At 39.5% G+C, this 17430-nt stretch overlaps 1 protein-coding gene and 1 pseudogene across 2 annotated transcripts in view; both read right to left on the reverse strand.

Annotated features, from left to right (window-relative positions):
• Positions 1-112: 112 nt before the first annotated feature.
• On the reverse strand, positions 113-8357 carry LOC119905279 (annotated as a pseudogene).
• A 4276-nt stretch (positions 8358-12633) lies between these two features.
• LOC119905272 (adenylate cyclase type 6-like) overlaps positions 12634-17430 on the reverse strand; it is a 37547-nt gene continuing 32750 nt past the window's right edge. For both annotated transcript variants that reach the window (XM_038722128.1, XM_038722126.1), the window contains exons 21-24: positions 17081-17344; positions 16734-16938; positions 16523-16647; positions 12634-15415 (exon numbers count right to left, since the gene is read on the reverse strand). In XM_038722128.1, the coding sequence (XP_038578056.1) occupies positions 15287-15415; positions 16523-16647; positions 16734-16938; positions 17081-17344 (723 nt within the window). In that variant the 3' untranslated portion in view covers positions 12634-15286. The remainder of the gene's footprint in view (positions 15416-16522; positions 16648-16733; positions 16939-17080; positions 17345-17430) is intronic.

The following is a 17430-nucleotide window of genomic DNA, read 5'->3' on the forward strand; positions in this document are numbered from 1 at the left end:
TCACCAACTCTGCAGAGGGGCGTGGTTTAGCTGTACAGCCCACACACACACACACAATGCCCATTATGAAAACTGGAAAGGTGGGAATGTAGGCTATTCATTCTTCCTAACGATTTTTTTTACAAAAAAAGAGTACATTAAGAAACAACTCTATCTTTTTATCTTTATTTTAAAAAAACAAATACAACCTTCCAGTTACTGACTTTTTCCTTTTTACAAGAAACTTAAAAAAACAGATTTTTTTTTTTAACAGATTGATTCACATTTTTGGAGTGTGTTTTTACAGGAAAAAGGAAAAGGCTGGTCATCCTCTTTGCATTGATTGAAAGTAGCCTAACTAAGTACACTTCTTGGATACTTGTTTCTGGCTTGAGTAATTGAAATGAATAATACAAAAACAGTTGGGCACTGTAACTTTTAGCTAACTTTATAGGGTCAATAGTGCATTTTTTGGAAACTGTTTTCAGCTGTGGATTAATACATTTTTGGTGCTAGATTTAATGCGGGATTGACTCAAAATAAAGTACAGTGCTAATGTTCATGGTAATGAAGAAACATGTCGCCCAACAGTGTGGCTGTTTTTGAACAACAATGGACCTCTATTGCACAGATGAATAAGATACATGAGGCTTTGGCTACAAAGACAACACAGGTAATAATAGTAGGATCAATTCATTGTTGGTTTTGGTCTTTTCCTTGAATTGGCTGACTATACAAAAAATATAAAACGTCACAAGACTTATTATTTAATTAAATACTCACATCCCCATATGTAGCCTACATTGAAAGTAAGAATTATTGGTCACTGTAAGGATTCCTCCTGTTAATGCTGGCTTTACAGCCCTCCAATGTAAGATATGGGGGTCGGAATACACAGTAAAATGCTTTTAAAAGTATCAGTCACAACATTCACTCTTTGTGTTTAGATATACAGCATTTCCTTTCTGAGTTGCAGTAGATGGATGGCATGAAGAGGGGATTTTGTGCAAAAAAGGCCGTAACTTTGTAAGATATCACTTTTACATTGGAGTCGCACAAGGAGGATCCCTTCACAGCCAGGAACAATTACAGGGACCAATAACTTTATAAATGTACACAAGGGCACGTGAGAATTTTATTAAGGAAGACCGGACAAAATCTAAACCTATCCCTGCAGAAAAGCTAAATGCACATGTCCACATATGCAAATCCATGACTAGGTGTCAGATGAAGACCCAGTTTTGGCTGGTGGAGTCGCACATCATCATTATCACGTTTCCTCCTGATACTGTCAAACATTTGCCTGATGACGGGTTCTTCAGTTTGTTTGTCTGAAAGCAACACCAATGTAAACATTATCACTATCTTCTGTGGTGTTTAAGAGGGTCACATTTAGATTTATAAACTGTAACACAAGCTTAGAGGTAGAGTGACAAGAATGAGGAAATGGAAGTCAAGTATTTGCCCGTGCAACTTAGGACGTTGTTGTAACAGCAGTTGCTGCAGAGTTTGAGTTGATGTGGAAATAAATGTTGTACCTGTGTGAAGACCCACACTTGCTCAGGCGCTGCTGTGGTTATTTTCCCCTTCAGTCGACAGAGTTTCAGAGACGCCCCAGCTGTTCCAGGAGCTGCATGTAAACATAACTCAATATCGGTGCTGAGCCGTACCTCTCGATGGGATGTGTACTCAAAATACTACAAGTCACAGAGACAAATTGCATTTTAAGATAAGATTTTTAAAAACAATCCCTAATTGCATTACCATCAATACATTTTAAGCACTATTGTAGTTTACTTTATCTAACTATTTGTGACCAGTCATCACAGGTTATGATCTCGGGATTCATTTGAAGGAAGAAGCAAAAAATCAGAAAAATAAACAGAATTTTGTCTAACAGAACACAGTTTATTATCACTTTATTCATCTGGTTACCCTCAGATTTTTCTGCCCCCCAAAGCTAAACAGAAGTTAGCGTACCTGTCCGTCACCTTTATTGCATTTAAACTTTTGAACAGTCTCCCATTGCCTGTTTGTCTTCTTCACATGCAGGCAGCACTTCAAACCAATGTTATGCAACTGCAGAAGAAGTAATAATACCATAATTGGACAGAGTGTTCCAGATGCTTTTTCATGACACTTATGTTCTGTAGAAAACACTTTTGTGGGTTGATTCAAAGTTAAGACATTAATGAATGTAATTTATGTCAACAAACAACAAAATGTAAAAGTGTCAGATTTATATAATATATATAACTATATCTGAAACATCCTACTGAAGATGATCAAACGTTGATAACTGATAAATTAGTTTACCTGTCCGTGCATGACTGGCCTGATGTCAGGCATGTAGGCCTCTGGATAAATGTTGTTCAGGTACCAAGAGAAGTTCCTGCAGTTCAATCTCTCCCTGAGTTTATGACGTTCAGTAACATCTCCAAATAAATTCTGAGGGGGAAATTACAAAATAAAAGCAACATATGGTAAGGTAGGGCATGCAACATCATAAATATAATGTGACTATTTAACTTCCTGGGCTGTAAAGACACTGTACATACAGCACTAACCTCTTTAAAAATGGAAGCAGCCTTTCTGTTTGTACGATAGAAGACCCATTTGTAGTTGTCCATCCAGACCTCAGCCAGGCGGACCAGGTTGCGGATGACCACATAGCTGCTGTTGGGGAAGGTGTGGGGGCTCTTTTTGCGGAAAATGTGCCCTACAACAGAACAAGGAATAATCTCCATTTGCCCTCCACATTGCCAGACCTGCGGTGGAGAGGACATACAGCAGGGTAAGACTGAAGATGTTAACACTTAAAAAGCACCTATACAGTATATTGACAAACCTCTTACTGTCACAGTTTACCTCAGTCTGTTCCTGCAACTACACACCATCATCCCCAGCCCTCTGTATTATTTTCTCCATCTGTCCCTGTCTCTAGCCCCAACTCCCTAGACTTGCCATCCTCAAGCTGTCCACCAGAGGCCCTCAAAGCATAGATTCCTTGCCTGCTGCTTGTTGGATTTTATAGTCTGATGTGTTGGACTGCCTTCTGGTTTTGACCTTTTTATATACAGTCTATGGTTTTGACCCTTGCCTACCTCACCGTAACCCTTTGTACCTCCATTTTGTGTGATTAAATCATTGAACTGCATGAGCTCTGCCTCAGTCGTCTGTATTTGGGTCCTACCGCTGTATTCCTACTTGAACCAGTCGTGACACTTACCCTGAAGGACATTTCCAAATTCTCCCCTCCCCAGAACTCCATCTGGTCATCATAAGTCCCGATATGCTCAAAGTATGATTTCGATACAGAGAACAAGCCACCAGCAAAAGTAGGAGTTCTACAAAATCAGACACAAATCAGTCACTATTAAAGACCAACTAATTTAATTTCAATGAAACATTTGGGAATATTTTTTTAATGTTTTTAAAATGTTTTTTTTTGCTTTTGATTGACACATCTCTCACATCTTTATGGTAAACATATAGTAGGAGCCAGCAGCCGGTTAGCTTTGCTTAGCACAAAGATAGGAAACAGCAGGAAATAGCTAACCTAGCTCTGAAGCTCAAAAATATCACAGTCTGGCCTAGCAGCAACTCTAAAGTTCACTAACTGTCATGGTGTAAAAGTTCTGTTTGTTTCCTGTTTTATTTTGAAACAGTGCCTCTTGTGTCTTGTCCTTTATTTCCTGTTTGTGTCCTCCCTGTTGATTGCCTAATGTGTCTCACCTGTGTAATCACCCTGCCAGCAGCTGTGTTTCCATGTGTAGTCTGTGTTCCTCCCTGGTCTTTTTCAGTCTGTTGTTCAGTGTCAAGCATCCCTGCCTGTTCTCTGTGCCTGTTAAGGATTTATGTTGGATTTTGCCTGATTTCCCTCACCTAGATGGTGGCCTACATGCCTTCGCCCTGCAATATAAGCCAGTGTACCTTTTTGATTTAATTTTTGAAACTATTTAAACAGTTCTGCTGAGCCTGGTGTCAACATTTTGGGTCATATCCCTGGTTTCCACTGTCTACACGTGGCAAAATGTGACACTAACATATCATCTTGTTTAACTTATCCAAAAATCAAAGTGTCGAAATGACAAGTTGCTGTTTTTGCCAGGAAACCAGCAGATATTGCTCTCAGCTTTGAAAGCGGTATCAATCTTCTCATCTAACTCTCAGGAAGAAAGCAAGAAGAAGAAAGCGTATTTTGTTAAAAGTGAAACTATTCCTTTAAATCAGACTAACTAATTTGCTAACTTCTTTGTTAGCTGGAAGGCATCTATAAAACCTATATTGCAAGAACATTTTGTGAAATAAATAATTAAATTATTAGCACATTACATAAAGGCTCATTACACCTAAATTATGAGGCGAACCAAGAACATCTTGGATCCTTAGTCCTGTCACTAAAATAGTTAATGTAGACATGATGCCGGTCACCTCTAGATCTGTGTGGCTGCACACTTATACCTGATAGGACAGGTCTCATTCTTCCTTTGCTTCTTTTCTTCATCAGGAATGGCCTCCCATCCAAACTTGAGCTTCCAGTCAAAATTCCCTCGACTGTAATGACGGGGTTTAGGGACTGGTTTGCTGAACTTCAGGTTAGTTTGGTCAATAACGGTGATTTTGGGGCTCACCACAGCTGTAGAGTCCTCTACTATCCGAGCTAGAAGAGGCTCCAGCCATCCAGGGAAGCATTCACCTGCGCAGGAATATAAAAGATAGGAGCAACTTGTGTCAGTCAGTAAAAACTGTCATCACAGTCAGGGTAGCTAGGAATGTGTCGGTCAAATTCGGTGACTGTAGCCCCCCCTATAGTTTTAACTTGTTCGCTTTCAACCATTTACATCCACTCAATGCCCAAACCTCTGATAAACAACCACCAGATACTAATTTTAGGCACTACCTTCATTATTTTGCAAAAGACACCTGTCAGAACTGGCATGAAAAAGATGGCAAACATTGCATTATGGGATACATACAGTGGGAATCCAGGAAGGTGAGCACCTCTCCTTGTGCAGCCTGCGCTCCCAACAGTCTGGCTGTGATCAAGCCTTTCCTCTCCCTCTGGCGTAAAACACGCACTATATTCAGCTGCCGCACATAGTCATCCAGGGGAGTCTTGAGGTGATCTAAAGAAAGAGCAGACAACATGTGAATTAGGAGAAGGAGAAAAGTTATTTCAGTGATGTTACTGTGGCAGGGGGTAGCAGCAACTCAGTGGTACAGCAATGACATGAAATATTTATATTTGTTAAACCTGCAATAACTGATTTTTTGGCCACTTGGGGGGGGTGACGATGCCTGTTACATGGCAATATGATTAGCAAATTGTTGCCTGTTTACACACACGACTCAAATTATCATTAATTTGGAATGCTTCTGGCCACTTGATGAATGTGAGTCCAATATTCTTTTAACTCTGATTTTGGTGTCTACCAACTCCCAAGGGATGTATCTGGCTCTTAAGATTCTAAATGCAAAACACCTTTGGTGCTGGGCAGGTAGCAGACAGTGAGCTAAAAACAGCTTCCTGCAGTGGCTGGTAACGCTATGAGAGCCATGAGAGTTAACCAAACAGTATGCTGAACTGATCTCAGCAAAGGAGAAGTGCTCACCAACGCAGATTTTGACAGATTTGTGAACAATATTTTAGGGAAATAGGCCTTTTGTGTACACAGAGAAAGTCTTAGATCTTTGAGATCAGCTCATAATGAATGGGGCCAAAAAAAAAGTGTTAGGTTTATAATTGTTTTCAGTGTACATTTCAAAGAGCAATATTTAACTTTTTACTCCACTACATTTATCTTACAACTAGTTACTTAACTTGACTTATAGTAATTAATTAGGATTTTAGAAATTAGTTATAGACCTATCCACAAAATGTGATAAGCTTATAAAACATGAAACAAAGGTATAGATTTAACTACATAACATTCTGTAAAATAGTTGTAATTGGCTCCATCTCAGCCCAACACAAGCATAAAATGCTACACAGGTTTGCATTTATTTGAGAGACAGGAGAGTGTATAGTGACGGGGAGAGAGATGCAGCAAAGCAAAGCGGGGCAGGCTGGATACAAACCCCGGCCGCTGCAGTAAGGACTTTTACATTTACTCATTTAGCTGATGCCTTTATTCAAAGTGAATTACAATTGCTACATATGTCAGAGGTGCACGGGTTGCACGGGCCTGGAGCAACTCGGGGACATGTTGGTGGATGTCACATTGAAAATCTAACCCAGGTCTCTCACACTAAATGGACATGTGTCTTATCCACTGCTCCATCACCACCCCCTATTATACATGGGGCAGGCACTCTACCAAGTGAGCTAACCACTCGCCTACCTATGATATTTCAACAGTTTGATATTGCTACGTCTACTTATGTGAAGGTTGTGGACACTTTCTTCACCACTGATATATTGTGAGTGCATGAATGGAAAATATTTTAGATTGTAAGGGTAGTTTAGGAACAAATGATGTACAATATGAATAGAAATATATCTGCCTATTTATTTGGATCCATCTTGACATGCAGCACCCTGAAGACACTCACCATCTGTGCTGGCATCATCCACCAGTAAGATTTCTTTGAGCAGGACTGCCGGTGCTGTGTGTAAGACACTGTAGACCGTCCTCAACAGAGTGGACCAGGCCTCGTTATGAAACACTATGATAACACTGGTGGTAGGGAGACCAGGACAACGGCGAAACATCTGTTCCAAGCAACTGTCATAGCCAAACCGAAAGTTGACAGGTTTCAGACTTTTAACAAACTGTAAAATGTCTTCTAGGATCATGTGTCAGTGGTGTATCTCTACTGAGATGATGAAGAATTTGTTTACTCACTCTGGTGACCTTGTGTCTTTGCCTAGATCACGGTGCAGGGAGATGCGATCACTGGCAAACTGGTTGAATTGGTTTCTATTAAACCCAAGTAATTCCTCTTTATGTTCTTCAGCAGACATTTGGTGTGACACAAAGGGGTTGCCATTTGCACCTGGTGCCCTGGGATCTTGGAGAGGTCTTGGAGAGGTCTCTGTAGGTGAGGCTTGAGCTCCTCCTTAGTATAAAAGCCAGGTGGACAGTTGGGACCTGAGTGACCTGGCGACCTGTCAACAGGCTGGAGTGTGGATCCCCTGAATCTCACCACACCCACCACAGGTAGTTGTGATTGTTGTGTAAATGCAGTGTAGTTGATTTTGTTGTAGTATATAATGAAAATAAAAACCACAAAGAAGGAAACCTTAAGCTTTACTGGAATGGTACATCCACTGCAAAATATATGCATGGTAAAAAGAGGAAACGAGTAACCTGAAGCAAAGCTGAAAGGAGAAAGCAATAAAAATACATAATTATAGAAGGCATAAAACACATTTACTCTTTTATTTAATCTGATTAACTATAGTCTGTATATTTTCCTTTGTTGTTTGTTTAACAGCCCACATGTATAACAGCCATGTCAAATGAGTATCAGCCACACCTTCAGTTTCAATTGTTCAATTATGTAAACAGCTCTTCAAATAAGACACCTGGAAACCACCAGTACAAAGTCAGGAAAGATACCACAGGAGTAGATTTTTTGTGTTGTAAAATGTAGAAAATAAGAAACTGAATTTACCAGCTAAAACTGTACACATATAAGTTTTTAATACCAGTTTTTGTGTACAGTGGGCCTCCTGTGCAGTGTAATAAAAATACCAACCATCATATATGTTGTAAAGTGAATAGTTCATACATTTTGTACATGATAAACTTCCATGCAGGTTTCATAGAACATTGTACTTTTGTTTGCAAAATTAAGTAAGTATGTATATAATTAGTATAATAAGTAATGAAATTTGACATGAAATCTATATGAAAGTGGCCATAGTCATGCAAGATGTTCTAGTTTAGAAAGTAAAACTTTTAGAAATTGTACATTCAACAAACCATTTTGCAACAATGGAGGTAAAATGCCTGATAAACAAGAACAATTATCATTCTCATTGTCATAACAAGTCTATATAGGCCTAGTTCTGAGCTAGATGGTAAAAAACACACTTATAAAATGTTTTCATAAAACCCTTTTGAATCAGTACTTACTATACTTTGGGTGCAGGCATGAACAAGTCTCTCCAGCTGTGTTCTCCTTCCTCACCCTTGTCTTTCAGTCATGAAGAAAGATCTACTCGGGTGTTCATATAAACCTGTATAGCCTTGTTGGCGTGCATCCAATCAACGTGAGCAATAGCTGCTCAAACCGGTCTGATGTTTGATATTTCCACAGCTGGCCAAACTACATCACATTACATCAGTGGTGGAAAGTAGCAAAACTACAGTTACTCAAGTATAATTCTGGGGTACTTGTATTTGTCATGGCCCAGCTGGGGCTGTTTTGTTCCCTGTGTTTCCCTGTTGTGTTCCTGTCAGTTCCCTATTTGTTTTTCTTTTTTTGTCTGTGCTTGCATGTGTGTATCTGGGAGTGGCATCATGTTCCTGTTCCTGCAGTAAATCACCTGTACACCTGTTTCTCATTCTCTCTCTTATTTTTCACATTGCAACAGGTTGTAAAATGAAATTTTGTTTGTAACTCCCTTCTACTACATAGCAGACAATACTCAGTTATACAAAAGCAATCATAAAATTATAAACAGAAATAAAGTATATTCAACTGAGCAGTGCTGGATGAATTTGAGTTTAAAACTCTGATAGCTTGGTAGGAAAAGCTGCTCTGCAGTCTGGTGGTGCTGCAGCAGAAACTTCTATATCTCTTCCCAGAAGGCAGCAGTGTGAACAGGCTGTGGCTTGGGTGGGTACTGTCCTTTAGCACCTCACCTCACCGATATTACTGATGGTCGGGAGGTGGTCACCACTGATCTTGTGAGCAGTTTTAATCACCCGCTGCAGAGCCCTCCGGTCCTGGGCCGTGCACATCCCATGCCAGTTTGTGATGTTTCCAGACAGAATGCTTTCTATTGCTCCTCTGTAAAAGCTGACAAGAACTTGGCACGGGAATTTACAAACACACTAAATTCCTCCAAACAGAAACAAGTTAGAGTGATGACAGTGTGGAAAAGGAGCAGGATAATTTCACCTCAGCAGACGTTTACAACAAAATACTGATTTTCAGGTATGAAAGTTACTTTTTGGATCTACAGTATTTTTCTTCTGCTGTCTAAAGTTTAGATGACTTAACATACATTTTATCTCTACTTATTTTTCAGTGTTACAATTGTCCCCAAACACCACCAAGGGGGCAATTGTAACAATTTGACTTCTTGCATTTAAATTAAAATTATAGTCTTGTCCTTATTTCATTTGTATTATTTACTAGTGCGCCTATATATGTTTTGTGTCTCGAAAGATGACTAGTGTACTTTTTTTAGTCTGTGACTTATGAGAATGAAAATGTAAAAAATGTTACAATTGCCCCCGGTCTCCCCCACATCATGATTCCAACAAAGGCCTGTGCAAAATATTATCTATGACCTTAGGATGAAACCTAGAGCTTCTGCTCCTATGCCTGGCTCTGTCTCTTTAATGCTTGCCCCGCCCACCTATGTGATGTCACACCAATGAGGGCATGCCATTTTTACTATGGGATTTCACAGCTAGTGCTCAGCATAAAAAAGTTTTTATTTTCAATCATGACGTGACAAAATAAACCATGTTATATAATACTGTCGCATTTTCACCTTACATCCCAAGCACAATTAATTCACCATTATCCCCCACGAGACCCCTCGGCTGGGCGGGGCTTGTTGTCATGTTTACGCCTAAACCAAAAGTTGTGATTTATTTACATGCCGTCTCTCTCTTTCTCTCTCCTTCCTTCCTTCCTACCTTCTGCTGCAAGTTTATTTATCGGGTCGAGGCAATCTTTGCCAGACTATGGCCTTCTTCGGATTAACAAACATGGGTTATAAAAACCCAATAGGCGATAAAATGATAGTGAATGTCAGAGGAGCGTCTCATCCTCAGGGTAAGAGGAGCCGGACTTTGGCTAATAACGGTTAGTTACCGTTAGTTAGTCACTGTCAGCGAGGGTCTGATCGCTGAAGCCACAGCATAGACTGTATATAAAAAGAGCTACAGCCACTGAAAAAGTTGAGCCTAGCTTACTGATAGCTAACAAGAATACTTTTTACTTCTTTAAAAGTCTTCTGGAAAACAGGAAGCTAAATGTAGGTTAGCGCAAACGTTAACCGGATTAATAACACTGTCCAGAGCAGGGTAAGTTAATGTGATGTGAAATTGCAGGTTGCTGTTTGTTGCCCTGGAGGAAGTTACCATAACAACATGTGGAAGACTGTTACTTATACTATTTAACTTTATTTAAGCAGGTATTTAACGTTTAAGTTGTCTTTAGGGCTATTACAGCTAACGTTAAAGGTAGGTTGTGGTAGAAAATAGTGAAAAAGTGCCATCCGCCCAAGGAGTTGTGGCCAAGTTGCTTATTTTTGTCTGACCAAAAGTCCAAAACCGTACAAAGTCAGTTAACTATCACAGGAGAGAAAGAAAAGCTGAAAAATCCTCACTTTTAAGAAGCTCCAAAAAGCGGATGTTTGCCATTTTTAATGAAATAATCAATTGTTTCTCAAAATAGCTGCAGATTATTTTCTGTCGATTGACTAATTGAGTAATTGACTAATCGCTTCAGCTACAGATCTCTTTTTCAAGAGAGACCTGAGAACAAGAACCATTCAGAGACAACCACACAACCAGCATACAAGAACAACACATATAAGGCCAGACAACCAGCAATCAAGTGACAAAAGCACTACACTCATGGTAAAAATACAAGTTAACAACAACAAACCTTGTGTCTTTTATAATAGCCACAGGTTTATTAATGTAATCAAAATAATTGTCAGTCTATGCTATAGTAACATATCCTATTACAGATGGTGGGATTAACATCAGAGAAGGGATGCCTCCATCTCCTCAAGAACAACAAGAACCCCTCCGATGTAACGACCCATGCAACGTTTACCACCAGCCTCTTCCCTACAGCACTGACATACACCATGGGAGCTATGAGCGATACAGGGAGATGGTCAAACGTATTCAAACACCCAGATGTGAGTAGATCTACGAAGGATCCAAATCACAGCTGTATTTCTGGTGATAAGAAGGGATGAAAGTGAGATGTTGAAAGTCTCTCTCTCTTCTCTTCTCCAGCCCCCAAGCAGCTGTACGTGATGCCTCTAACGGACAACCAGCAGTATGGATGGATGATGTCCAAGAGTCTGGAACCATGGACCCAAGTCAAGCGGTTTCCCCGAAAGAACAGTGAAATGACAAAGTAGGCAACACTTCAAAGAAATCTAATATTGTATTATTTTAAGATATAATGTAGATCTATGCGTGAGTAATCCACTTGTTGCTTTCACAGGTTTGTTAAAGAAATGTCAACGACAGACCGGGAGTTCACCCTGTTCTGACAGCCCTCTCCATTTGTTTTCTTCTTCAGTTAGCGCACACACACACACACACACACACACACACACACACACACACACAAGAAGCAGCATCTGTTTTATGTGAAGCAGATCCACTTTTAAAAAAACAAATCATTGTAAATTGTATGTTGAATGTTTTTATCCAAAGCTACTTACAATTACTATATATGTTAAAGGTCGCACATCTCTGGAGCAACTAAGGGTTAAGTGTCTTGCTCAGGGACACATTGGTGGATGTGTTGCAATGGGAATTGAACCGGGGTCTCTCACGCACTTGTGTTATCCACTGCTCCATTGCCATACGTGTTTTATAAAGAAAATGTGGTGGTGTAAATATATAAAACACCGCTTTGTGCAGTGCACCCCTCTCTAGGGGCCCAGACCCTTAGAGCAACTACTGGAGTGGTTTGTAGAGATAGTGAGATTGTACTGCTGTCCAGAGGAAATTAATATAACCACTTCTGAATTGTGGAAGCTAACGGTTTTCATGTGAGTTTATATTTCTGGCAGAATTCAGTTTAGTAACTGGACTATGTGACATTCCTTACCTTATATACAGCAAGTACCCAAACGGTCTAAAACCAGGAGATGTAACAGGCAGTGTTTGCAAACAGTTGCTCTCATTTACAAGCAAGAAACATTGAGCTTTTCCGGGACATCAGCTGCAAAGAAATCATGTTATACATTATTCCTCCGGAAGAAATATTTAGCTGATATTCCAGTGTAGAAGAATTTAATTCTGAAGGGACGCGGGCTCTTATGTCATCTGCTTCAAAAAGAGAGGAGGGCAAGAGGACCGCACTGGATTAAGGGCTGTCAATTATATCACAGTTTGATGAAAACTGGTGGGACCAGCGACATCTGCACTGACAGCAAACACCACCCTCTGTTGAAATTTATAGCCTATAACCCTGCCTGTTAAAAAGAAACATGTATAGCAATTGCAAGTCGCGATAAAAGCGTCAGCTAAATGAATAAATGTAATATACGTTATAATAGTGCTATTAAGGTTTGATACAGTCAGCAAACACAGAATCTCAATGGGTGCTTTTGACTCTAGCTGTGGTTATCAAGTATGTGAATATTGACAAGTAAACCACTGACCGCAAAAACGAAGTAATTGCAAGTCACTGCAATTTATGACGGGCCTCTGTTCCTATAAGCAACAGGTAATACATATTTACACCAGTAAATATATGAACACACAAAACAGCCATTGATTTTTTTTTATTTTTTTCTTCAAGGGGAAATGTTATTTTTCTCTTTGTCATAGTCCTCAACTCTTCTTGTCCTTCAGCTTCACAGAACATTCCCCTTTCAATCCTCCAACTCAGGGAAAATACAAATAAAGCAAAAACAAATACGGAAGGATTCATCAGGCCTGAGAAAAACACTGTTTCAGTAGTATGGGGACAACCTTCCTCCCGTCTCGTGTTCCCCCCAAAACATCCCAAGAGTTAACAATCAACACAAGTCTATGGACAGCCAATAGAAATAGAATACATACAATGCACATTTTTATAAACTCATGTCCATTCTATAAACTCTTTGCTTATATGAATCACTCTTCATTGGTCACAGTTCACTTGATAGTTGGTGATCTCCATTACATTGCTGTCCTCTGGTGCTCCCACCACGCCCCGAGGCCATTTATCATTGCACAGGAGGGACCAAATAGCACAAGGCTGTGTGAGCTGGCTTTGGTACAAACATGATCAACTGTTGGTTGCCATTGTTGAGTGTGGCGGAAGAGCTAAATCAGAGCAGATTCTCCCAATTACAAAAGTCGAAGCCGGAGAAATCATTGCAACGGTGAGAACGTTTACTGAAAATTATTCACGACAAGCCCTTATCCCTTTCTCTCGGTCCAAACATCAGCAGTCCAGATAGGGCAAGCAGGCACGGTTCCTGTGTTCGTCAATAATTTGTTTTGTATTAACTTAAGGCAATCAAACTCAGTTATTAATACTTCCACTTTTCATTGAAAGACTGAGCAGGGCGGGGGGGGGGGGGGGGGTTATTTGTAGGTCTACTAATTCTGCCTTGTACTCCTTACATAGTGTAAATACCAGGGATGTAATTTGTTAGTACTGAGAAGTTAATGTGTGGAAGGGAGTGGTCACCATAAAGCCTGACTGAGATTTACAATACTGCAGTAGTGGCATAAATAAAATAAAAAGCACAGTGAATCATCTGTATATGTGTGTGTGTTTACTCCTATGCTTATGTGAGCATACACCACTCAGGTTCTGCTGCAAAGGCAGCTAACGGTTATTACTTGCTATACATGATCACACCTATTGCCAGTTGAAATACTGTATTGTACATTAGGATTGAACAGCAGAATTCATTGGCTGCAGTTGATCAGTTGGTACCAGTGAGCTTGAGCTTTACAACTGGCATTTTACAAGAAAGCGTGCTGGTCTTTGATCCTTTTTCATTGGAATGGAATCATCATAATAAGCATAATAATTAATCAGAATCATCATAATAATAATAATTAAACAACATTAAGAATATATAAATGATGGATACAGAAGTGATACAAAATACCCTACGGTAAAACAAACAAAAATGAAAACAACATACCACAATCAGACATGCTTCAAAGCGGTTATGTTTGGCAAGAAAGCAGTTTTGTTGTATCATAAAAACCTCACAGTGAAAATAGTTATGCCCCTTCAGGATTACAAAGCACAGTATTCAGTCAAAATCAATATGTATTTCTTTCCTTCATCTATTTCTTCTTCACAGAAGAATCAGGCTGTGTGGTACCACTGCGCTGAAATCCAAGGTTTTCCTCCCTGATGGCTCTGGAACAACTAGCTGATCCAAGTTTCGTTTATTTCCATTTGCACCAAAAATACTTCTCTGAAAGGGAAGGAGCAGCCGATGACAATATACTGTTACGGCCGAAACCAGCTCAAGCTCTAAGGAACCAATGTGACATGAAGTGAGGATGATCCCCGCTGAAGCTACTTCTATTCCTCAGAGAGTGGAGATATAAAATATAGATTTCATATATCATCTTCTTATAACATCCTTAGTCGTCTTTAGTAATTTTGTTTAGAGATTGAGGGCAATATCATAATTTAGAGTTAAAGTGATCAGCTCTTTGCTGCCTGACTGACAGACAAAATAAATTAATTGTACATATTTTATGAAAGCAATGAGCAGCCTTTGCTGCCAGCAGTTGGGCAAAAAGACAGAACGTTCAGGCCTTCTGCCTAAAAACACAAGTGGTGATATCAAACATGTCTTGCCTTGCTTTTAGTAAATACTTTAGTCTTTGGTCAATATATTCCTCCTCATTTTATACATATATTCATACACACACAAATATGCATGTACATACACACTTATGAACGTGTAATAAACTGGATATTTGTGCACGTATGTATTCACACATTTTCATAAAGGACCTTTTGCACAAAAAATTTAGATAAAAAATAAATAATTAATCCAGAAACAAAACATGAGTACCTGTTCATAATTCATGTGAAATAAAAATTACCGGAAAGAAAAAAACAAAACAAAACACAAAGTAAAATAAAAAGTAGCCTTATGTACAGCGTTAATCTTCTTTTGACACAGGCTAAAAGGCGTTGTTTTAAATAAACAGACTTTGCATCTTTCAAGAAGCCTGAGAGAGAGGCTAGACATGAGAAAAACACTTGTCCTTCAACATGTATGTGGGCCAAAATGGCTGTCAAACGACAACATTATCCTCTCATCAAGAACACTTTCCTTTTGAAGTCTTAAAAGTTTTTTTTCCTCTCTGCTTGGGATTCAAGTGAGTCCTTGCTCAGTGGTGCTGTGTCCTTGCAGTGGGGATCATCCCAGCATCTGCTGCTGCCATGGCTGCTAACTGTTGGGCGGTCCATCATTCAGGAAGTAGGTTGTCATTTCGCCTTTACCTTTGACCTTAACCACCCCACGACACTCCAGCACGTACCCTTTGCTTGCAAGCACCGGGTGGAGGTCTGTAGTCACCTGTGAGCAGAACGGAAAAGGGCAGATTTATTTGAAGCTGTGTAAATATTTAACTAATGAAATTATGGAACAATGCGTTTTTTTTAAATGCGATTAATTCAGGGTCACAGAGAAGGCTCAGTTGTGACAGAGACTGTTCATTATTTAAAAAAACATTTATTGTCCTAATTTTCATTTAGAATTTGCTGGTAGAAGGTTCCTCATTTCAGCTCTTATGATACTACAGTTGCTCCAGTTGGTTGGAGAAGTAAAGTTACGTTTATTACAAAATCCACAAAAATTATGTAATTAAAGCTGCTGTAATCAATTCATTAAGACCAACTGGGACCAAAAGGGCAGACAAATACAGTTAGCGACAAGCAGGTAAACATAGTGGAGCATTTAGCAGCTAAAGAGCCAGATATCAGGAGTTTTTAGAGACATGGGGAGTAAATATTGGACTTAAATTTGTCTAGTAGCCAGAAACACAACTCTAAATGAATGCTGATCTGGCTCCATATCTGTTGGATGTGTAAGTAAGCAACTGTTTGCTAAAACTTCGTGATAATGTGTCAGTGTTGTGTTTACAGCTTGCTGCACTGCATCCAAATGGCCAATAAATCAGTTATTACATTTTTAAGAAATTTACATTTTAATATGAGCAATAATGATCCTTTACATACAAATTGACATATTGAGGTATTAATTATACACTTTATTAGGAACACATGTACAGTATAATGCAGTCCAATACAACTGTTCTGACATATAATCTACTCTATTACATGTTTTAACACAGATCATAGTTTGTGGTGGTGTTGTACTGGACTGCATGTAACATGTAAACATGTAACTTAATTTATTAATTCCTGAAATCAACAAAAACTCAACATAAACTTCGTAAACATAGAATTTACGGCAAGGCTGTGGCATCGAATTGCAACACATTGCACAGGCGTACCTAATAAAGTGAATGTAAAGCTATTAAAACAATATTTAATGAGTATTTTCGTTGCAAACTTATTTTAATTCCAAAACTTAAAAAAACCCATCGACCAACATTTAATTGGTGTTGCCCTTTAAAACCTGTTAGGGCTGAATTTGAATAGTAGTTACATGAAACCCTACCTGTATGCGGTCAGGTACACCTGTGCTGTCCATACGACTTGCCACATTGACTGTGTTTCCCCAAATATCATATTGAGGCTTTCGCGCACCAATGACCCCCGCTACCACTGGTCCAATGTTCAGACCTGGGAATTAAGATAAAAACATTCAACAAACAAAGCTGTTACTGTGAAGTCATTCTTTTCTAATTCAACATGTTGCCTCAGCTTACCTATCTTCATCTGGAAGTTGTTGAAGGAATGCTCATTGATGTATTTCATCTGCTCCCTCAGTCTCATGGCATAGTCGGCCAGTGCAGTAATATGGGAACGGCCCTCCTTGTCGTAGGTGGAGTCGTTGAGACCGGAGGCCGCCATGTAAGTGGATCCAATGGTCTTGATCTTCTCTAGCTGCCTGAACTTCTCTTCACTGATGATCTGAGAACAGAGAGGGATTTCATTTGTGCAGTTTGCAAATTATTACATTTCTTTTTAAAATTTACTTAGAGCAAAGGTCAAATCTGCATTTTTCACAGAGAGAAACCATGCAGACGCAGCAGCGTGGCTCAGCAAACTTTACCTCATCAAAGTCTGCAATGATCTCGTTGAGCAGCCGGAGACACTCCACTCCCTCGTTGTTGGCCTCTAGCTCCACATAGAATTCAGAGAAATTGCTGATTGAGGCAAACATGACAGCCACACACTCGCAGGACTGGTAGTACAGCTCATCGTTACGCCGCTCACGCGCCAAGAAGTGAGCAGCTACGTCCTTAGGCAGAATATTATGGAGGAGGCGACGATTGTAGGCTTGCAATTCCTCCATCTCCTCCTTCTCCTCTGTGGCCTGGGAGTGAAGGTTCTTTATCAGATATATTCAGTCTTTATGAATGCTGTGTAATGTAACGTCTGGCATGTATTATAATACATTAA

Source organism: Micropterus salmoides, unplaced genomic scaffold (genome assembly GCF_014851395.1).
Source record: "Micropterus salmoides isolate LMB-PRFRI ecotype aquatic unplaced genomic scaffold, ASM1485139v1 Ms_hic_scaffold_16, whole genome shotgun sequence".
NCBI lineage: Eukaryota > Metazoa > Chordata > Actinopteri > Centrarchiformes > Centrarchidae > Micropterus > Micropterus salmoides.